This window comes from Podarcis vaucheri, assembly GCF_965113315.1.
Source record: "Podarcis vaucheri genome assembly, chromosome: 16".
NCBI lineage: Eukaryota > Metazoa > Chordata > Lepidosauria > Squamata > Lacertidae > Podarcis > Podarcis vaucheri.
The window spans coordinates 40,001,554-40,023,076 of NC_138754.1; the positions used below are offsets into that span (position 1 = coordinate 40,001,554).

At 49.1% G+C, this 21,523-nt stretch overlaps 1 protein-coding gene across 2 annotated transcripts; it reads right to left on the reverse strand.

Moving 5' to 3' along the window:
- Positions 1-1,959: 1,959 nt before the first annotated feature.
- On the reverse strand, positions 1,960-20,578 carry KMT5A (lysine methyltransferase 5A). 2 transcript variants are annotated; one of them, XM_082204165.1, is made up of 8 exons: positions 20,435-20,577; positions 16,651-16,769; positions 14,876-15,032; positions 12,213-12,420; positions 10,314-10,401; positions 8,297-8,356; positions 5,944-6,134; positions 1,960-4,278 (listed from the first exon to the last, which is right to left on the reverse strand). In XM_082204165.1, exons 1-8 carry the CDS (start codon positions 20,442-20,444, stop codon positions 4,068-4,070), a joined length of 1,044 nt encoding a protein of 347 aa, XP_082060291.1. In that variant the 5' UTR covers positions 20,445-20,577; the 3' UTR covers positions 1,960-4,067. The 2 variants fall into 2 exon arrangements, 1 of the variants encoding a protein (XP_082060291.1); XR_014214702.1 differs by having other exon boundaries at positions 4,142-4,278; positions 5,857-6,134; positions 20,435-20,578.
- Between the last annotated feature and the right edge of the window lie 945 nt (positions 20,579-21,523).

The following is a 21,523-nucleotide window of genomic DNA, read 5'->3' on the forward strand; positions in this document are numbered from 1 at the left end:
CAAGCTAGTCTTCGCCTTGCTGTGATGTTCTTCTTGAGAGTCAGGGGGTACAGCCCTTTCAGTGGCATAACCTCCCAGGTCACACAGGAGGGAGAGTCTTATCATGAATTGGTCAGAAAATCATGTTGGTAGGAAAAAAAATGTTCATCACGTACAGGATGTTGCTATCACGGGAAGGAGGAGGACTATAAAGATGAGCCCTGCTGGACCAGGGCAGCAGTCCTGCAAAGCCACAGAGAATAACATGAAGGCAACAGCCATCCACAGTTGTTTTTCCTTACATCTAGTGAAACACTCCCTCACAGCATTGGGAGGGTTCATCTCGCCATCACACCTGAATCGCCTTTGGCAAATTCATCCTCCCTGACTTGGCTGAATCCACGTTTCATCACAAGGATAGGGAAACTGTGTCCCACCACCCCCAGCATGGCTGGCTAAGTGCTCCCTCATCCTTGACGATTTGCCTGCTGGCCGGGGCTGGTGGAAGTCAGAGGCTAGTAACATATGGAGCAGGCTTCCCTCACCTGGTACTCTCCATGCATTTTGAACTACATTATTCCTGACTGCTGGACACACTCACTGGGGCTGATGGGAGTAGTTGGGAACATCTGGAGGGACACAGCATCCAAAACTCTGATGTAGGCAGCACCAACATAGATGGGTCAATTATCTGCCTTGACCTAAGGCAGCTCCCTGCTGTTTTCGTTAAACTTTCAACATATGGAAGACCACAACCACTAGAACACAGTAAGTGTCCTGTAGTGTTTCTACCAGTCCAGTGTTTCTTAAACTTGGGTTCCCAACTGTTGGACTACAATTCCCATTATCTCCCTACCACTGGTCCTGCTAGCTAGGGATTATGGGAGTTGTAGTCCAAAAACAGCTGGGGACCCAAGTTTGAGAAACACTGGAACAGTCCATCATCCTTTTCTCAAAGTGGCCTACCAGATGCCTCTGGGAAGCCCGGAAGCAGGACCCAAGAGCAGTAACACCCTCCCCACTTGTGAATCCCAGCAACTGGCATTCAGGGGCCTATGGCCTCCAAAAGAGGGTGTAGATCACAAGCGTTGTGGTTAGCAGCCATCTTAACAGGCCGTGAGTTCCATAAGTTAATTTATTCCATGCATGAAGTAGATGTTTCGGAGGCCCAGGGAACTGAACCCTAGTTTCACAAAGAGCAGGGCAGTAATATAAAAGGATGTCACATAGAGGAGGGAGAAAGGTTGTTTTCTGCTGCTCCAGAGAAGCGGACACGGAGCAATGGATCCAAACTACAAGAAAGAAGATTCGACCTAAACATTAGGAAGAACTTCCTGACAGTAAGAGCTGTTCGACAGTGGAATTTGCTGCCAAGGAGTGTGGTGGAGTCTCCTACTTTGGAGGTCTTTAAGCAGAGGCTTGACAACCATATGTCAGGAGTGCTCTGATGGTGTTTCCTGCTTGGCAGGGGGTTGGACTCGATGGCCCTTGCGGTCTCTTCCAACTCTAGGATTCTATGATTCTAATATTTACGACTAGGCGTGCTAATCAGGCTGAATCTGGTTCCATGCTGCAGCCACGGGATTTTAAGAGCTTCCCAGTGTACCCAGTGGCAACCACCCCCACCCTCTGCTTCTCATGCTCTGTTCTACAGCATAGTTGTGACGCCCCCCTGCAGTGTGGCACTCAGTGCAGCCAAACCGGTTGTGCTATCCCAAAACTGCCACTGGTGTTCCCACAAGCCCAAATGCTCGCACATGGCAAATAAAATGACCTCATAGACAACACTCAAAAGCAGCTTTCCCATTCTGTTGCCCTCTAGGTGTTGCGGACTTCAACTCCCATCAGGCTCAACCAGCCAGCCAATGGCCAGGGATGATGGGAGTTGTAGTCCAATGACACCCAGTATGAACATAGTCAGAGACAGCTGGGAAAGGGTGAAGGCAGAACCGCAATGCTGGCTAAAGCAATCAATTCATCATTAATAAATACATCACTTTATTTTCTTATACAGAGAAATACTATTTTCTTCAAGGTGTCCTTTTTAAGCTTTTAAAAATACATTACCAAGTCAGGTCCCATCTCCCTTTGCCCCACCCCACCCTACTTGCTGCTGAAGCATACAACCAGGATGTCACAGTATTCATGGACATACACACCCCAACTGTCTCCCAGAGCCTTGGATGCAGCCAAGGTCCAAGAGCGCTTGGTGCCAGCTTGAGGAGCACACCCAAAATCAGGAGTGGGAAACCTGATGTGCCCCAGATGTTTCTGGACTTTGCCTCCCAGCCATGGCAGCAAAGATGGCAGGTGATCTGGGGTGATGAAAACTAGATTCCAGCAACATCTGGGGGTCACAGGGTCACCATCCTTGCCCTAAGAGATATACTGCAAGTACCTATTTAATCCCACTAGATCTAATTGGAGGTGTGCCAAGGGTGCCTGTATGTGTGTGCACATACATGCATGTGTGTGTGTGTGTGTGTGTGTGTGTACAAGAAGAGGAAGTCCAAGTTTGGGGACAAGGTCCCCGAAGAGCAGTCAAGAGTAAATAAATAATCTCATGTTCGCACCAGAACTGATTGATGCTTCCCAGCAGCCAGATTGTTGAAAAAGAGCTTTGTCCCAATAAGCTTTCATTAAAAAAAAAATCCCCTTAAGCAAAAGTCGGCCATTGATTCTATAAAAACCATCGAGTTTTCTCCAAGTTATTCTTCTCCCTCTTTTCTATCAGAGAGAAAGTGCAGTTAATTATTAACATTTTGGCTTCACAGTTCTACGTGGATCAAACGCCCTTTATTTAAAATAAATTTTAAAATAATAATCCAGCAACCTCAGGAGTGGAGTTCACAGCTCTTTTAAAAAAGAGAAAGAGAGCCTGGGTCCCTAAATCCTACGTCAGCACTGGAGGACTTGGTGGAAGGAAGCCAAACAAGGACAGCTGTGTGGCCATGCCAAGGTGGCAAGAGGCCGCTCACTGGGGCCTAAAACGCCGGAAGAGCTTTTCCCTTCTCTGACTACTTATCCGTGCTGGGTTTAAGACAGGAGGGGAGACCAGTGGCTCCCTCGGGATGTTAGTGGACTACAACTCCCATCTTCCCTGAACATTGGTCATTGCTTGGGTTGGGCTGATGGGAGTTGTAGTCCACCAGTGGACCACATGCTCCCCATCCCAGGCTTCAGAGAAGGGTGGCAGACAATATGATCAATGGTTGTCCAAGGCAGGTGATGACAGACCAACTCGCTCCAGTTTACTTCCTTTAGCCAGGAAGGTACATCTAGAAGCATTAGCTGTATAATCAGTGCCAGAAGGGTTGCATGGACAGTCACTGTGGAAAGGAGAAAGCTTTGCTCACCTTTAGCAGAGCCTCACATAACCCCTTTGCCCATCTAGTTGCCAACCTAACAGGACTGTATCCAGTGCAGCTGTTCTGCTTGTGCAACAAAACTTCTCCCTCCTCTCCTCCCCATTTGCAGCCCCCAGGGTTACTGGGACAAGTACATCTCTGCCAATGGTTGCAGGGATCTGATTTCTGTTAATAGCACCAGAACCCACCTGTGAATTGTGAGAATCCCAGATGAAGTTCAGAAGTGTCTGATGTGCCCCGGAAAAGGCATTCACTGAAGAAGTGGCCAAAGAGGAAGGGGAAACAGGTATCTTCCCTGCCCCTGACGTTCACCTGAGATGGTCAACACTCCTCAGACGTTTATTTTCCTAATATTATCCTTTCCTCGCCCTCCCTCCCTCGCACGAGCAAAACTGCGACTTCAAAACGAACAAACCTTAGTAAAAGCTGCTTTCTCATCAGTAAAAATTCAGTCCCCAAAACCCCAAGTCAGGAATCACTGATTATTTCTTCTGTTCGTATGCAGATGGGTAGAGGAAGTGAGGATTAGGCAATCCAGATGAGCATAATGTATTAAAATCACCAGGAATTCAGGTTCAAGTCTGCTTGGGGTAGGGCTGGAAGACTTCCACCCTGCAGCGGCCATCTCAAATCACCGTTACAGAGCAGACTCAGGAAGGGGGTCTACCGCAAGAGCTGTAAACAAGAGTCCTCTTGGTAAGTCCGTTCCAGGAAGTTGCGCTAATGTTTCAGCCACGGGTGGGCTTCAAGGGAAGCTTTGCTCCTGTCTCCGTAATCGTACAAGAGTTCTTCGCCGGCTTTAATGTCACGGGAGGCGACCAGAATGAGGTGGGGCGTGCCATCAATGTCATGAAGTTTTGTCTGACAGTTACCGCATTTGCTGTGATTGATCAGCCTTCCAAGACGGTGGGTCTCTTTTGTGGCATCAACACTAGAGCAGAGAAGAGAAGGAACGCTAAATCAAGAAAGGCACAATTTCTTTAGCAAAGCCTTGGGTCCCCAGATGTTGTCGGACTGCAATTCCCATCATCCCTGAGCACTCGCCCTGCTAGCTAGGAATGAGGGGAGCTGTAGCCCAACAATCGCTGATGGTCCAAGGTTGGGAAAAGCTGCTCTAGGCCAGAGGTTCTCAAACTTGTTTCAGAATAAAAATTTGTTATTGATAAGAAATACACTGGAAAAGAAAAAGAAAAATTCCCAGCAGTGCTTGATTTATTACATAGAACACAACTACTTTATACTGTGATCTTGGGATATCCAGAAAGTATAGAACAATGCAGCTACATAAGAACATGAAACATTCCCAGAAATAATTATAAACTAGCCTCTTGAATATGCACCTTAAGTATGTACACAAACACAATGAGAGGTGTAAGTTTGCTTTTTCCAGGTAATCTCATCTATATTAGGTCGTAATTTGAGACAAACAGACTCTTGTTTCATCAACATAAAGAAGCCTCTCTCTTTTCTGATCTTCCATATTTGTCAGAGTTGAAAATCCCTGTTCACAACAATATGTCATGGAGAACTGTAGAGTAGCTAATGCGCTTGAAGAAAAGCGTGAGTACTGTTCCTGGTTGTGTATCCAAAAGAAATTATTACTATACTATACTATACTATACTATACTATACTATACTATACTATACTATACTATACTATACTATACTATACTATACTATACTATGGTGAAATGTTTAAATTGTCCTTGAATCTTTCCACCACACTTGCCTCACCCTTTGAGAACCAGTGCTCTAGCACAGTGTTTTTGAACCTTTTTGGGGCAAAGGCACACTTGTTTCATGAAAAAAATCATGAGGCACACCACCATGGTGTGCGGAGAGGGAGATGTCAGAGCCCCGCTGCTCTCTATGGGGAATCGGATGAGAGCGGACCGCCTGTCCGCTCTTATCCGATCCCATCCGATCTGATCCCCACCCAGGATGGATGGAAAATAGGGTGGGCACAGTCCAGCGCCCGCCTAGTGGGCGAAAATTTGACTTTTTTTAAAAAAAAAAATCTTTCGAATTTTTCATTTTTTCCCACGGCACACCAGGCAACATCTCGTGGCACACTAGTGTGCCGCGGAACAGTGGTTGAAAAACACTGCTCTAGCACACTGGTGGGAAAGTCAGCAGCCTTCTGTATGACATTAGAACACAACACCCATCAGCCCTGGCCCTTTGGGGCTGAAGGGAATTGGAGTCCCACAACGTCGGGTGCACCACATGTCTCCCATCCTGGCTCTGTGTCATGGGAGTCATAGGCAGAAAAAGCATCCAAACTACTCTAACATGGCCTGATTCTCAGTAAATATTTTGCCAGGATAAGAGGGAAATATGCCCCTTCCATTTTCATTCAGGAACCCGCCCCCATATCTCCAAGCCAAGGAAAACCCCAAGTGCGAAGCTGTCTGAAGCAACATTACCTCACCCTCCAAATTAGGGGTAGGGACTCTGTGGCCTTCCCAATGTTGTTGGACTACAACTCTCATCATCCATGACCACTGACCTACTGGCTGGGGCTGATGGGAGTTGAAGTCCACAGGCTCCCCAGCCCTGATGTAAGATGCATCTTCGCAGAAGGAGTGGAGCTCACCAGTATGTTTTTCTCAAGTACTGGAAGTAGTACATATAGCAGCCAGTGGAAGGGTCTTGGGCATATACAGCTTCTCGTTTCTTGGCATCCGTGATCTCAATGAGGTCCCCGTGATATTCAACCACAAACTCCCCTCGTTTAAAATGCTTGGTTGCAATGACCCCTCGCCCTTTACCATCAATGAAGTCAATCTGCAGAGAAGAAGAAGACATGTTAACCTACCCGCAGGCCAGGGACGACTGCAGCTGTAGCTATGGACTTGTGGGTCTCCAGTGGGATCTCCCCCGTTCTATCTTTGAGGAGCCGATCCCTGTTAACATATTATGAACTGCTTCTGAGACCTCCCAAATTTCTAAAATAGATTACTGCCTAAGACATCAAACACCCCAAAGCTCTGTGGGGAACCAGCTGCCCTCCAGTTGTTGCTGGACTGCACTCCCATCATTCCCAGCCACTGGCTGTGCTAGCTAAGCCTGATGGGAGCTGGAGTCCAGTGAGATCTGAAGGTCACCAAGTTGATTACCTTGGGGTCAGATTTCCCTTTCTTTTGGAGAAGTGGTCCAGGGACTCCGGCCCTAACAGCACCATATATTTAAAGCACTATGATGCTGTTTTACATAGTCATGGCTTACCCAAAGACTCCTGGGAGCTGTAGTTTGTTAAGGGTGCTGAGCATTATTAGGAGACACACCCACCCACACACACACACCCCGTTTGCCCTCACAGAGCTAAAATTCTCATAGTGGTTTAACAGCCAGTATTTCTTCCTAGGGAATTCTGGGAACTGCAACTCTGGGAGGGGAACGAGGGTCTCCTAATGATTCTCAGGACCAGGGCTGGCCCACCCATGAGGCAAGGTGGGGGGACTGTCTTGGGCAGCAGGAGCCGCAAGGGCAGCAGTTCCGGCCTCCAAGGAACCCATTGCCTGTTGCTGCTGCCACAGTGGCAGCAATGGCTGCGGTGCCCTCCTTGGAGGCTGGAACTGTGGTGCCCTCCTTGGCAGGACCCCCCCATGGCAAACAGGCAAACAGAGGGTGCTGCCAGTCTCCCCCCACCTTCATTCCCAATGTCGATCTTCACCCCCCTTCGTTCCAGATGTAGATCTTCTTCACCCCCTCTTCCCCGGCAGGGTGTGTTGCCATTTTGTGGTTTGCCTCAGCTGCCAAAAAGTCTTGGCTCAGCCTTGTTCAACCACCATTCCCTGGATTCTCTGAGGGAAATTTAAGGGGTGGAACACTGCTTTAAATATGCACCGCTGGTGGGGCCTCTGAGTCAGAAGCAGAACTGCACACGGGGAAGCCCCCCCCCAAAAAAAAGCCTAGGACTTCGCCCTGCTGTCCTCAGAAGATTTCACCACAGAGCCCTCGGCTCAACCAGAGCTTCCTCTGCCCTGTCAGAGTAAAAGGCTGCCGGAGCAGGCTGGGACAGAACTGCTGCCTCTGTGTGGGGCTCAGTCCAAGGCTGACCGTTGCTGCAGAAACACCCGATTTCCGCTCTCTTGTTGCAGTCGGCCTGAACCCAGCACAGAGCAGCTGCTACCTCACTGGAGGTCAGAGGAGGACAGAATTATGATTATTTGTATTTATTAAATTTGTTAGTTGCTTTATTTTGGTCAAGGCAAGAAAAAAACCCCTTCAAAAATATTTACATTACAATATTACAATAATCTGTTGCAATACTACAAACAACTAAAAATAAATACCTCCCACTTGGGGTGGGGGTGGGGGTTACCTTAAAAATATCCTACCCAGTATCCCTGCTGTATACTAATACAGTGGTGCCTCGCAAGACGAAAATAATTCGTTCCGCGAGTCTTTTCATCTTGCGATGTTTCTCGTCTTGCGAAGCACGGTCCGTCGCAACTGCGCCTCTTCAAGCGGCTTTAAGAAAAAAGCGCAAGACGTTTTCGCCTTGCGAAGCAAGCCCATAGGGAAATTTGTCTAGCGAAGCAACGCAAAAACGGAAAACCCTTTCGTCTAGCGAGTTTTTCGTCTTGCGAGGCATTCGTCTTGCGGGGCACCACTGTAGCTAACTCACTCTCCACAGGAGAATCCCAGCGTTGCCAAAATGGTACCTGGTGGACTGGGAGGAACTCCTGGGATTGCAACTGTGCTGCTTGGCACTGATGGGAGTTGTGACCCAAACGGGTTGGGGAAGGCTGCCCCAAGGCAGGAATGGGGAACCTGTAGCTTTTTAGTAGCTGCTGGGCTACAGCCTCATCACTCCTGCTCACTGGTCTTGCTAGCTGGGGCTGATGGGAACCATAGTTCACCTGGAGGTTCACTGGCAGCCCAGGCCTGCCCTTGGAGGACAACCACTGCCAGCAGCAGTGCCAGGATGCTGTTGCCGTTACCTGCATGCCATCTTCTTTGCCGCTCTCTATTAAGTCATCTATCCGTTTTTTCTCCTCTATCTGAAAAGAGATCAAGAAACATAGCAATGCTACTTGGAAACACCACATTTATAAGAATGAGCCTAGGGCTGTGATCCCATGCACACTTTCTAGGGAGGAAGCACTGCTGGGCTCCATGGGGCCTACTGCTGAGTAGACATGCAAAGTGTGCACAGGATCACTGCCTAAGTGCTACTATTTAGAAAGTTCCTGAAGGCTTGCTCCCAAGCAAACATGATGAGGGATACAGCACTTAAGCAAAAGAGTTGGGCTGCAATCCTAACACACAACCACAAACTTATTGGGAAGTCAAACTGATCACAGCGAGACTTGTTTCCCTGTAAATGCACATAGGATTGCTACTGCACAATGATAAAATCTCCCATTTCATATAAGCATTCCACAGCCCTTATTTTGTGTAAGTTTGGGAATATAAATACGATACACACACTGAAGCAAAAGTCTTGGCTTTGTTATATGCATGAAGTGGCAAAAGGATTCTCAAAGCCTCATAGAATGTCTGTGGTGGAGAACCTATGGTGTCCCAAGGTTGATGGACAACAACTTCCTCCAGCTTGGGCCACTGGCCATGCTGCCTGGGGCCGATGGCTGTTGAAGTCCAAAGACCTCTGGAGGGCCACAGGGTCCCCAGTCCCTACAGCCAAAATGTCACATAGAAACAACAGCATTGGAGGCAGCAAATAGTTCATAGACCTCCTCTTGATGCCACCCTTCCAGAAAGGCCACAGAAACCTTTAAAAATAACCCCCAAACCCCAATACCTCAAAACCCTCATGCAACAGAGGTGCAACGTAATGTAACACAATTGCTTCGGCTACATGTGCAGTAGAGGAGTGGGGAACCTTAAGCCAGATCCTGATTCTCCCCCAACAGGCCAAACTGTGACTTCAAAGCGCTGACATTTCAAAGCACAGCACTGCTCTTTAAATCCCCAGCACACATGGTCAAACTGGGTGGGATTAAACCCTCAGGTTGTCAGCTGATGAGAGGAAAGTTTGACCCTGCAGGGGTCACCTCTGCCAATGCATTTCCTGCCTGACAGGGCTGGCAAAGCAGACCCCAGCAGGATTGGTGAGCGAAGGGTTTAATCCTGCTGACTGCCAGGGCCTGCTTGGCCAGCAAGTTGCCCACAGGGAATGCTCTGGTGAAGGAGACCCCAGCAGAAGGGAACCCTGCTCTCCTGCCTGTCAACTGATATCACCCAGTGGCATCAGTTGAGGGACAGGTGGGTGTGATTTGGGGGAAATCTCCTCATGGACTAACCTGGACACCCAGGCAGGCCTAGACTGGTCTGCAGGCCAAAGGTTCCAACCCTTGCAGTAGGGCTTAGAAACCAGGAGCTAGTGAAAAAGGCTCCATGAAAAAATAAACCCAATGCAGCTTACAAACAAAACTTAAAATCAAAAGTCTGAGACCACTAAAATTTGTAATGCAGGATCAGTAATCTTGGGGTCCTGTCATGTGCCCACTGGCTGAAACTGACGGCACTAAAAAAAATTTTTTTTTAATGACTGCACTGGTGAGCACATGAGACAGGGGTTTCCCAGTGGTGGCCCTTAAGCTGTAGACCTCTCTTCCTGTTATCATATGTTTGGCCCTGTCAGGTTCTGGCATTCAAAGGAGGCCTAAAACCATACAATTTTCTACTACTGCCTTTAAGAGAATGCTGATGATCTAACTCAGCACCTCCCATGCATCTGTATGTCCGTATGGCTTAAGTTTCTCTCTGTATGTTGCTTTACTAGGTTTTGCTTGGCCCCCAAAAGTGACTAAATAAGCAAGTGGAATTAAAAGAAAACAAAACCAGAAACAAGGAACTGGGCTGTCAGATGGGGCAGTCCTTCCCATGGTACCCTTTGTAAGAGTTTTCACAGTTCCTTGGTGGAGTATCTGTCCCCAAGGGGTGTTTGGGGTTTGGCAAAGCTGTTTGAAGAGGCACCACAAGAGAAGACAGTACCTGTAATTCTTTTTTGCTCTTCCGGGAGCTTCTTCTAACAGGGTAATAATCTGTGACCTTTCGGTTCTGCTGCGTTTTCCCTTGGGCTCTGAGAGAGATGGAGAAAGCCACATGAACGCCCAGGGGCTCCCCCACTCTCCTCTTAAATCAGCCTCGTCTCTCCCAGGACGGGGCATCTCTGTGCTTAGTACGCCTATGAGGTTGCCGCATCCCCATTCTGCTTGGGAGAGCTCAGGGTCCCCTCAAAGCTCTGCATCCTTTTGGCTTGGAGATCAGGGAGGGGGGCTGTGGCTTTTCAGCGGTTGCTGGACTCCCAACACCCCTGACCTTTGACCTGTGGCTGATGGGAGTCCAACAACATCCAGCAACCACAGATCCCCAAGCCCTACATTATACCGTAACAACACCCAAAATCACCTTGCAATTGAAACCACCGCTTATACAGTCAGTTTATGTGATCAATTTTTAAATGTCCTACCTCTTTCCTGTGATTTAGCTGTGATTCCTACGTTGCAGGAGGTTGGGACCAGATGACCCTTGAGGTCCCTTCCAGCTCTACAACTCTATGATTCCCCTCTTCCTCTTGTGTGTCCTTTTTATCCTCTTCACGTTATGATAATTGGTTATTCCCACTAGGTGTCATTATTGCTATGCCTGGGAGTACAGGCAACCCTTGTTTTGCACAGGGATTACATTCTGGGTCATCATGTGCGTTGGCAGAGCATGCATAAACCCAACCCACCCCCTTTTTCTGCCACTTCAAGGTTTGTGGTGATGCTCGTGAGCACAGTTGTGTGTTCTCAGAATGCATGCAAAACAGGAGTTGCATGTACAGTATTATTTTTTTACTGTTTACAGACTGCACTCTAGTGGCACCTACTGACAATAAGCAGGCATTAAAAGGTAAAGGGACCCCGACTGTTAGGTCCAGCTGCAAACGACTCTGGGGTTGCGGCGCCCATCTCGCTTTATTGGCCAAGGGAGCCAGCATACAGCTTCTGGGTCATGTGGCCAGCATGACTAAACCGCTTCTGGCGAACCAGAGCAGTGCATGGAAATGCCATTTACTTTCTTGCCGGAGCGGTACCTATTTATCTACTTGCACTTTGATGTGCTTTTGAACTGCTAGGTGGGCAGGAGCAGGGACCGAGCAACGGGAGCTCACCCCGTCATGGGGATTCGAACCGCCGACCTTCTGATTGGCAAGTCCTAGGCTCTGTGGTTTAGACCACAGTGCCACCAGCGTCCCTAAGCAGGCATTAAAGGTAAAGGTACCCCTGCCCGTACGGGCCAGTTGTGTCAGACACTTCCGGGTCATGTGGCCAGCGGGACAAAGCTGCTCTGGCGAGCCAGCACCAGCGCCGCACACGGAAACGCCGTTTACCTTCCCGCTATAAAGCGGTACCTATTTATCTACTTGCACTTGGGGGTGCTTTCGAACTGCTAGGTGGGCAGGAGCTGGGACCGAAAGACGGGAGCTCACCCCGCCACGGGGATTCAAACCGCCGGCCATACGATCAGCAAGTCATAGGCACTGAGGTTTTACCCACAGCGCCACCCGCATCCCCTTAAGCAGGCATTAGCCCCATTTAAAAAGTGACAGCTTTATTAAGCCAAGAAAAGCCATTCTATCAGGCTACAAGAAAGGAAGAAAAACGGGACTGCAAGGTCTTGCTATCAGCCCTGCTGAGAGACCAGCAACATATGGTCCTCCTCTCTTCAAATTATTTTCCACTCCAGCTGGATATTACAAGAACTCCAAAACTAAGGAACAGTGCTCGCTTTCCCCCACTCCTCCCTCAACCTCTGCTCTTCCTTTTGCGTCATGACTTTCAGATTGTAAGCCTGAAAGCTGCCTTATCAGCTGTATTCCAGAGCCACCCTTGGAGCCACACTTACTTTCTCTTGGAGCCAGGTTTGGTCTTGCTACCTTTCTTCGGGGCTTCCTTTCTGTTTGCTACATCAGCGGGCTCTGGAGGCAGGGCTTTTGGAGGCTGTGGGGCTTCGGGTTTGGGACTGGAGAAGGAGGCTGGAGATTCACACTCTTTGCTGTTCTGGTCCTCAGATTTCATAGTGTTGTCGGCTGCATTGCCAATATTTAGTCTGTCTGCAAAGGATGGCCGGGGTGGGGGGGAATGCAAATCAACATGAAAGGAGAGGAGGCTCACATCTGCTTTGCTCCATGTCAAAACAGTGCACCAGTTTAAACATTATTCTAACCCACAGGAGGCGAAAAAGGCTGTGGAGATAGACAGATGCGTTTGACGGCTAAACCCGTCCAACAACTGAATGCACACAGGAGTGCTGTAGTAAGTGAGCTCTGTTTACCACCCAAACCTTGGTTCCTCTACCACTCGCCTCAGAAATCTTCTCACTCTTTTTGCCTCACGGGCTGCATTACCATCTGGGCAACATTCCTCAGGCCACATGCCAGGAATAGAGGAGACCAGAGGCAAAGGTGTGCAGAGCAACAAACCTGAATGTTACCTCTGGGCTGTATCCAGTGCTAGTGGACAGATGGGATTTAACATTGCGCAAGCGAGAAATCCAGCGCAACCATTTTGTGCAAGCAGAAGCCTATTGTGCAAGAGATTGTGCAGTCTGTTATGTCACAGACATTGCCAGCATCCTACTTAGGCATTCTCTAGCGCAACGGCGTTCCACTGGGGCGACACTTTTCACCAGTGGAACAAGTCAGTCTGTAAGTGACCTCAACTCAGCACCACACTGGACACAACACGGGGCATATTAAGACCTTTGGAGGCCCTAAGGACTGAAATGATTATTGCACCCTCCCCGGTATGTAATTCAAAATAGAAACAACAAAGAAACCAAACTGCACAATATTCATCGGGGGACGGGGGATGAGACCAAATCAGGAACATCTAACTCAGAATACTCTATCAGTAATAAAACATATACCGTATTTTTCGCTCTATAGGACGCACTTTTCCCCTTCAAAAATGAAGGGGAAATGTGTGTGCGTCCTATGGAGCGAAGACGCCGTAGCCCCGTGACCCTCTCCTGGCTGGAGAGGTGACACATGGCTATGGCAGGAGCCTCTACATCCCTGTGTCACCTCCCCAGCCGGGGGAGCGCGCGCGGGGCTAAAGCAGCCTCCCGCGACCCTCTCCCGGCTGGAGAGGTGATGCGCGGCTATGGCAGGAGCCTCTACAGCCCCACGTCACCTCTCCAGCCAGGAGAGCGCGCACGCGGGGCTAAAGAAGCACCCCGCAACCCTCTCCCAGCTGGAGAGGTGATGCGTGGCTATGGCAGGAGCCTCTCCGCTGCGCCTTTCCGCTGCTCCCTGACCTGCTCTTTGGGGCTGGTGGTGGGCTTCCCCGTCCCAAAGAGAAGGTCGAAAGGAACCTGAAGTCTGGAGAGCGAGAGGGGCCAGTGCACATCGACCCCTCTCGCTCTCCAGGCTTCCAAGGTAGCCGCCTGAACGCACCTTAAACGGCACCTTGTTTTAGAGCGGGAAAACAAGAGGGGGAAAGTTCTCCCCCTCTCTGTGCATCGCCTCCTGCCGCTTCACTGAAGGGGCGCTGGGCAGAGAGGGGGAGAAATTTTTTTTCTTGTTCTCCCCCCTCTAAAACAAAGTGCGTCCTATTGTCCGGTGCGTCCTATGGTGCGAAAAATACGGTATTTATTACAACACAGTCTGAGTCCTTTGCGTTAGTTAAATTATTGTTTGTAGGATGACCCCTGGTTTAGGTGGGAATAAGTAATAAAAAGAGAAAAGAGGGGGGTGCATGGGCAGAGTATGAGAATATATTTCCCCATGATGCCTGGATAGCTCAGCTGGTTAGAGCGTGTTGCTGGTAATGCCAAGGTTGCGGGTTCGATCCCCATATGGGACAACTGCATTCGCCTGTCTTTGCAGGGGGTTGGACTAGATGATCCTCAGGGTCCCTTCCAACTCTATGATAAGATCAGCTTCTTCAAATGCCACATTATTTTAATAAAACATCTCATGCCCCAAGCATGTACTTAGCCTACCTAATGGGTAATCCAGCACTGGATACCACCCCATGTCTCTACCTCCACCTTAGGAATGCCCTGGATACTAGGATATGCAAATCCTCCTTGTCAACACCAAACATGTTGGCTTGGGGTTGGGGAGGTACTGGGTGCCCTCCCCCCTCATTTTTTTTCCCAACTAAGCAATATGGCCCTTGCAGTGAAAAGGCTTCGCCTCTCTTGATCTAGACTCTAGAGAGCTTGAGAGTCAGTGTGACGTTGAAAAGTTGAATGTGGATGAGCTGTGTTCACATCTCTGCTCTCCAGATGGATCTGGGCTCATCCTTGTGTCTCAGCTTCACTTACCTCATAGGGCTGTTGTGAGGATACAACACGGGGTGGGGAAGGGGAAAGATGCAGCACCCACAGAGATGATGCAACATCACTGTAAGAAACCTCTTATGGTGCTTGTGAAAAAGCATTTTCCCTCTGAATGAAATCTAGGCAACAAATTTAAAAAGAAACATACATGTGCGTGCAAACACACACACACCTTGATTGAAATGCCAACCAAGTCGCTAATAACAAAAGCTCGTGCTTACCGTCTCCTTTTCTGTAGCTTTCATTCCCCATTTTGCTCTGGCATTTTGCCTCATGATGTGTGGCAGAGTTTTCCTCTTGAAGTGGAGGTCGTACAGAAGGAGGTTTGTTTGGACTCATGTAGGTATAGATTTTGGACTGGCAAGTAAATATGTTCTCCTAAAATGAAACAGTCAAAATATTCTAGTATGCAGGCACACGGGTTCTCTTGGCATACTTTTGTGCTTCTTAAAAATGCAACTCTAGAATTGTGGTGGATAACGCCAGCTTTCTTTTGGGGGTGGGCGGGCGGGCAGAGTGGGGAACTCACCACGTTTCTAGCCCCTGAAGCTGAGGTTTACAACAGTGTGTACAATTCCCAATAAAATATCAGGATGCAACACTGGAAGAGGGAAACATGACTAGGATTCTTAGTGGCAGTGCACATGCATACAATCATAGCACACTGACATGGCAGTAACTGCTACTGGACTCAATGTGAATTTCTTCCACGTCATGAATAGGACTGAGCACATAAGAAAAGCCCTGCTGGGTCAAACCAAAGACCGAATCCTGTCCAGCATCCTGCCACTCCCAGTGGCTAACCAGGAAGCCTACAACTGAGGCAGGAAGGCAACAAGCCTCTCCTGTCACATTCAGGGCTATACAGCTGCTGACCTGCCCTGGTACCTTTTGGTGAAGGGCAGGTGAGAATCTAGTAACACTAACAATCTGCAAACTGGGGAAAATATCAGGAGCTCTACCCAGACACAACTAAGTGCACACCATATCCTATTCTACTAGGGAGAATAGAAGGGGGGGCCTCTGTGGACAAAGTGGGCCTATGGGCACCACAGTGGTAACTCCTGCCTTAGGGAGCAATGCCTAAGGCAGGAGTTAAAACAGTGGGGATTTGTTTCCAAGTAAATATTACACTTTCAAAATGGTACAAGGGACCAACAGTTCTATCCCTGGAGAAAAGGTCTAATTTTGTACAGCATTTAGCTTTTGAAGCACTTTAGAAATAACAATAACAGTAGTGATAATGAAAGTACAGTAGCAGCAAGCAGAGGGGGGTGAGGAGAAAGGAAGAAAAATGACTCATGTTAAGACCTAGTGCTATATTTCTGAGCTTGGAGCAAAGAGCTCAAATCCTTGCTCAGCAATGCTGGCCTCGGTTACCCAATTCCTTTCTGGCCTCATCTATAAAATGGGGATTGATGCAGCCTGCTTGATCAGAGTTGCCCTGGGTAAACAGCATACAAATCTGGAGTATAAAGCACTCTTCATGGGGGGGGGGGGACAAGCCCATAAAAGGCTACCATCCAGATCTGTGCCCCAACTCATTTTTAAAGTTCCTGAGAAGTCCACTACTTTAAAAGGCTTTTTTTGAAAACAGGATCTTGAGTTGCCATTTCCAAGCTTCCGACTTGGTGGGACCCTAGGATGACCAAAAAGGCGAAGGCGGGGAGGATCCCAGATGGCGCCCCGCCAGCAGCAGCAGCAGGAGTCCATCGGCCCCCGACTGCCGCACAGCAAAGGCCCTCGCGGGGGCGGGTGACCTGGGGGGGGGAGAAGCCCCCGGCGCGGCGTCCCCGGCTGCGCTTCCGAGCCCACGAGCCGGGCGCGCCAGAGGCCTTTTCCGCCCGCTTGGGTGGCGCCGCGCTGCGCCCCGGGCGCGCTGGAGAGGCCGAGCAGCCTCGCCGTCTCCTGTCGGCAACTGCGGGGCAGGCGAGAGCGAGCGTGCGCGTCCCTGCGGGGAAAGGAAGGGAAGCAGCGACCCCCCCCCCCGGCTTACCCCGTTCATCCTGGGCCGGCTGGCGCCCCGCTTCTCGGCGCTCTCGGCGACCACCTCCGCGCCGCCGTCGGCTCTGCCCTCTCGGGCTCGGGACATCTTCCTCCTCCTCCTCCTCCGGCCTGCGGGTGGAGCGGGGTCGGGTGGCGGGAAGAGGCCGGGCAGAGGCGGCGGTCAGAGCGCGGCTCATGCCCGGAGCCCCCGGCGCGCAAGAGGAGCCGCCGCCGCCGCCGCTGCCCCGCTTCCCACCACCGCCATGTTTAAAGGGCTGGCCAGGCTCCTTCCCGGCCAGCAGGTGGAGCCGCGGCAGGCAGCTCAGCAGCCAGGGGTCATCTCCGTCGTCCCCCCCCCCCCCGACCCCACGGATTAGCCTCCCCCGGCCCCGATTCCAGCTGCCAGGCTTCAAGCTCCGGCACAGACCAAATCGCCATTCATCCCAAGTCCCGCAAAAGCCTTTCTCCCTTTGATTTTCTGCCCCTCCCGCACATGCAGCCTAATTAAGCCCCCCCCCCCAAACAGCGGCCCTGATATGCACTGAGCATAAACTACCCCACTTCTAGACCCCTGGTATAGTTTCCGGCCTCTTCAAACAGACATAACGCTGGATGACTTTCCCAAGTTACCATTCCTTCCTTCCTGGTATTTATGACAGCGCTTGATCCATAGCATGGCTTTCCCCCCCGCGCCCCCAAAACAGTCCACCTCCTGCTCCCACTCAGCTTCCCCCTTCGCCCCTAGAGCTCACGCCTTTGTATTAGGACTTCAGATTCTTTAATAACGGTGCTGCAGAACGACATTAAAGAGGCACTGACACCAACAAACACGACCTGTTGAATTTCTGTATGCCACACAAGAACCTGCAATTGTATGCACCCCCACGATAGTTTTTTAAAAAGCTTCTTTTTTCTTATTCCACAGGGAGCCCCAGACCCCTTACAAAGTAGAAACCCTCCACCCCAGAGAGTTCTGCTGTCATCTGCACTTTATATGCCAAATAACTCTCTGCCCTGCCTTTGTACCTAAAGCTTTGTACCTAAGGCTCCACCGCCTATAGACTGAAATATTGTGGCAGGGAAACAGAATAATTGCAAAACAACCAAGTCATAAATACAGGCAGCCTCAGACATTTGACAATTATCTGTGCATATTCACTGTGTTCAGTTTTGCACTTCCATTCACATTATTGATGACTGTTGGCCATACAGACTGTGGCTGATGGGAGATGTAGTCCAAAACGCCTGGAGGGTGCCAAGTTGAAGGATCCTTGGTGTGTAGGATCACAAGTTTATTTGTGCCTAGCCGTCAACATTCCCCCCCTTTTAAGCAAAATTCCCTTATTCCAAATAGGATTCCTCGCAAGAAAATGGAAAAGTTGACAGCTATGTATTTGTGTGATGTCTTAGTCATGGAATAGCTCCAGTCATAGAATAGCTCCTTATACCTCTTTAGGCAAAAGCAAATTGCTTCCTTGGAGGTAGTTGGGCTACAAAATCGGGGACCTCAGACACTTGCCCATGGCTGCAACCTTACACATGTACCTGTCTCAACTCCATATTCCTTCAGATTTCCCAGCACACAGTACCACGGTTCACATCCTCCTACATTTATGCAAGGTGCCCCAGATACTACTTGAGAGCATAAGAGACTGTTGGATCATGCCAGTGTCCCATCTAGTCCAGCCTCCTGTTCTCACAGTGGCCACCTTCAAGCAGGATCCAAGCCCAAGAGCCTCTCGCCTCCTGCAGTTTCCATCAACTGGCATTCAGAAGCATTACGGGCTCCAACCATTCAGCAGAGCAGAAGCATCATGGTTCGCAGCCACTGGTTGTCTTTTCTTCCAAGAATTTGTCTCATCATCCTCTTTTAAAGACATCCAAGTTGGTGGCCATAACTACCTCCTGTGCAAACAAGTTCCATAGTTGATAACTATGCACTGTGTAAATAAGTACTGTACAGTGGTACCTCGGGTTACATACGCTTCAGTTTACATACACTTCAGGTTACAGACTCCGCTAACCCAGAAATAGTGCTTCAGGTTAAGAACTTTGCTTCAGGATGAGAGCAGAAATTGTGCTCTGGCGGCGCAGCAGGAAGAGGAGGCCCCATTAGCTAAAGTGGTGCTTCAGGTTAAGAACAGCTTCAGGTTAAGTACGGACCTCCAGAACGAATTAAGTACTTAACCCAAGGTACCACTGTACTTTCCTAGCAGAGGTGTTGCTCCATCTCCTTGATCATTTTGGGTGCCCTTTTCTGAACCTTTTCCAATTCTTCAGCATCCTTTTTGAGGTGATCTCATCTTCAATTATGCATTCCTTACAGTGCCCCCCATCACCTGAACTTTAACCTTACACAATTTCTAAAGGGAAATGCTAATGTTCTTATTTGTGGCTACACATCTGGAAGTAGCCAAATCTTGGGGTTCTGCATCAGGTTTGTCTGTTGATTCTTGGTACATACATGTTTGGTTGGGAAATTGACATGCCAAATCAAAGTAGCCAGTGGCAAATTGGATCTTTTATCCTCCTACACTGCTTGGCATTCATCTCTTAAACATGATGTGATTATCAATTCAGACAACCACATCAAACTCATGGAAACCTTTGGGGAATTTATTGGACTAATGACCTTAATTCACAGTGTAGGCATTCTCTTTGTATTGGCGTTAACCTTAAGCTGCCAGATACACTTTATTCCATGAGAATTAAGCAACTAGAGCTGCTGTTGCTGTTTTTTTATTTGTCTTTCAAATGTTTGTTGTACAGTACGTGAAAATGCAAATTAAAAAAATACCAAAACAACAACACTTTTCAGAAGGGTGAATTAACAAAACACTATATTTTATTCTACATACAAATCTTAATTTCGGCAGCTTCCACAATTTATCGATTCAGATCCTTTTCCTTTATTTTTTTTTAAAAAAGTGCTTCCAATATTAATTAAACAGAAGACTTCTTTTTGATTTTTTTAAATTAAAATTATGAAAGCCATGGATGGGAGGGTTCCCCTTTCGAAGAGGCATTATCTCATATTCAGAAAGGAATGTCTCTCCTTAGATAGGGCCCTTCAGAACTGTCAGGTAGCTATTTACACAAACTTACAGCACAAATCCTAACCATGTTCCAAGTAAGTCCTACTGAATTCACTGGGGCATACTCCCAGCTAAATGACATTGCAGAGTTAATGACTTTTAAAAGCCATGCTGCTAGACAACTAATGCAGGTAACAACCACATCCCAACCCCACCCCCCTGGCCACTGGTCCTGCTAGCTATGGGTTATGCAGGGACAATGTACATAGCCTCAACAACAGCTGGGGAACCAAGTTTGAGAAACACTGGTATAATTCAACTCCCTTCAGCAACTATCCATTACAGCTACACACTGTAAAAGCTCAGAAGAACTGGTTGAATCAGCTTCGAGGGGAAGCCCCACGCCTTTTGCTGTTAGATCCCTACAGAAGTGCAATAATCGTCTAAAACTGGGGACCACCACCCAAGGTTCCCGCTTGTAAGGTGCCCCTGCTCCCCACCCCCAGGACAACTTGAATTTTTCCACCCACGCACCAAAAATCCCATCTCCCATCCTGCAGCTTAGCTTCCGTTCACTTTTAAAAATTCACTCCACCAAAGGCAGACCCCTCCCCACTTCCCATCTTCGCCTGCTCTCCAAAGCACACTTTGCCCCCCAATCCTCATTATCTCCGTCCATTTGGGACCCCGCTCCTCCCATATCAAATTCTTCCTGAAACCCCATCCCATAATAGTCCTCAAACCAATGGGGAGGAATACCTCTGCTCATGGTCGCCAGTAGCAAAGCTCACAGCCAGCAGCAAACGGGGCAGACGAGAACCAGCCGAGGGGGGCTCCTTTCTCCCCCGTTTTAGACAACCCGCAGCAAAGATGCGGGAGGCTTTGCCCAACCTCTCAACCGCTTTCAAAAAAATGGATACAGTGGAGTTTCTCCTTGTCGTTCGATTGGTCCGGCTGCCCGCCGCTCACGTTTCCCCGGCCTCTGGTTGGCTACGGCTCCCTTTCTGCACTTGAACCTCAGTACAGCTTCCCGAGGAGGAGTGTTTAAAATTGGCGTTCGGCTGCCGCTGATTGGCGAGCGAGGGGGAGAGCAGGCGCATGATAGGAGGAGAAGGGTGATAGTTGTCCCTCCTTCTCGGCGGGACTAACTCCACGTGTGTGTAACAGTTTCGAGTTATTATGTGTAGCAGGCGGAAGGACCCAGCTGTTGTTGGACTACAACTCCCATTATCTCCCGACCGCTCGTCCTGCTAGCTAGGGTTGATGGGACTTGTAGTCCAACAACAGCTGGGGACGCAAGTTTGAGAAACGCCGGCATAAGGAAACACACGTAGCTGATAGAAAGTGCCACAGAGTTCAAGCTGTGGCTTTTCTCCAATAAGGGGATTTAGGGTTGAACCCTAAGGCTGTAAATCAGGTGTGGAATCTGTTTGTTTGTTTGTTTGCTTGCTTTTTTCATTAAGGTAAAGGTAAAGGGACCCCTGACCATTAGGTCCAGTTGTGGCCGACTCTGGGGTTGCGACGCTCATCTCGCTTTATTGGCAGAGGGAGCTGGCATACAGCTTCTGGGTCATGTGGCCAGCAGGACTAAGCTGCTTCTGGCGAACCAGAGCAGCGCACGGAAATGCCGTTTACCTTCCCGCCAGAGCAGTACCTATTTATCTACTTGCACTTTAACGTGCTTCCGAACTGCTAGGTTGGCAGGAGCAGGGACGGAGCAACGGGAGCTCACCCCATCGCGGGGATTTGAACCGCCGACCTTCTGATCAGCAACTCCTAGGCTCTGTGGTTTAACCCACAGCACCACCCGTGTCCCTTGCTCGTTTCACTGTTTGATTGTAAACCCCC

Bases quoted from the DNA above. Each gene is read 5' to 3' on its own strand.
- KMT5A (XM_082204165.1), bottom strand. The intron at 8,357-10,313 runs GTACTGTCTTCT...ATCTCTTTTCAG, and splicing joins AGAGCAAAAAAGAATTACAG to ATAGAGGAGAAAAAACGGAT. The intron at 6,135-8,296 runs GTAACGGCAACA...TCTTCTCTGCAG, and splicing joins GCAAAGAAGATGGCATGCAG to ATTGACTTCATTGATGGTAA.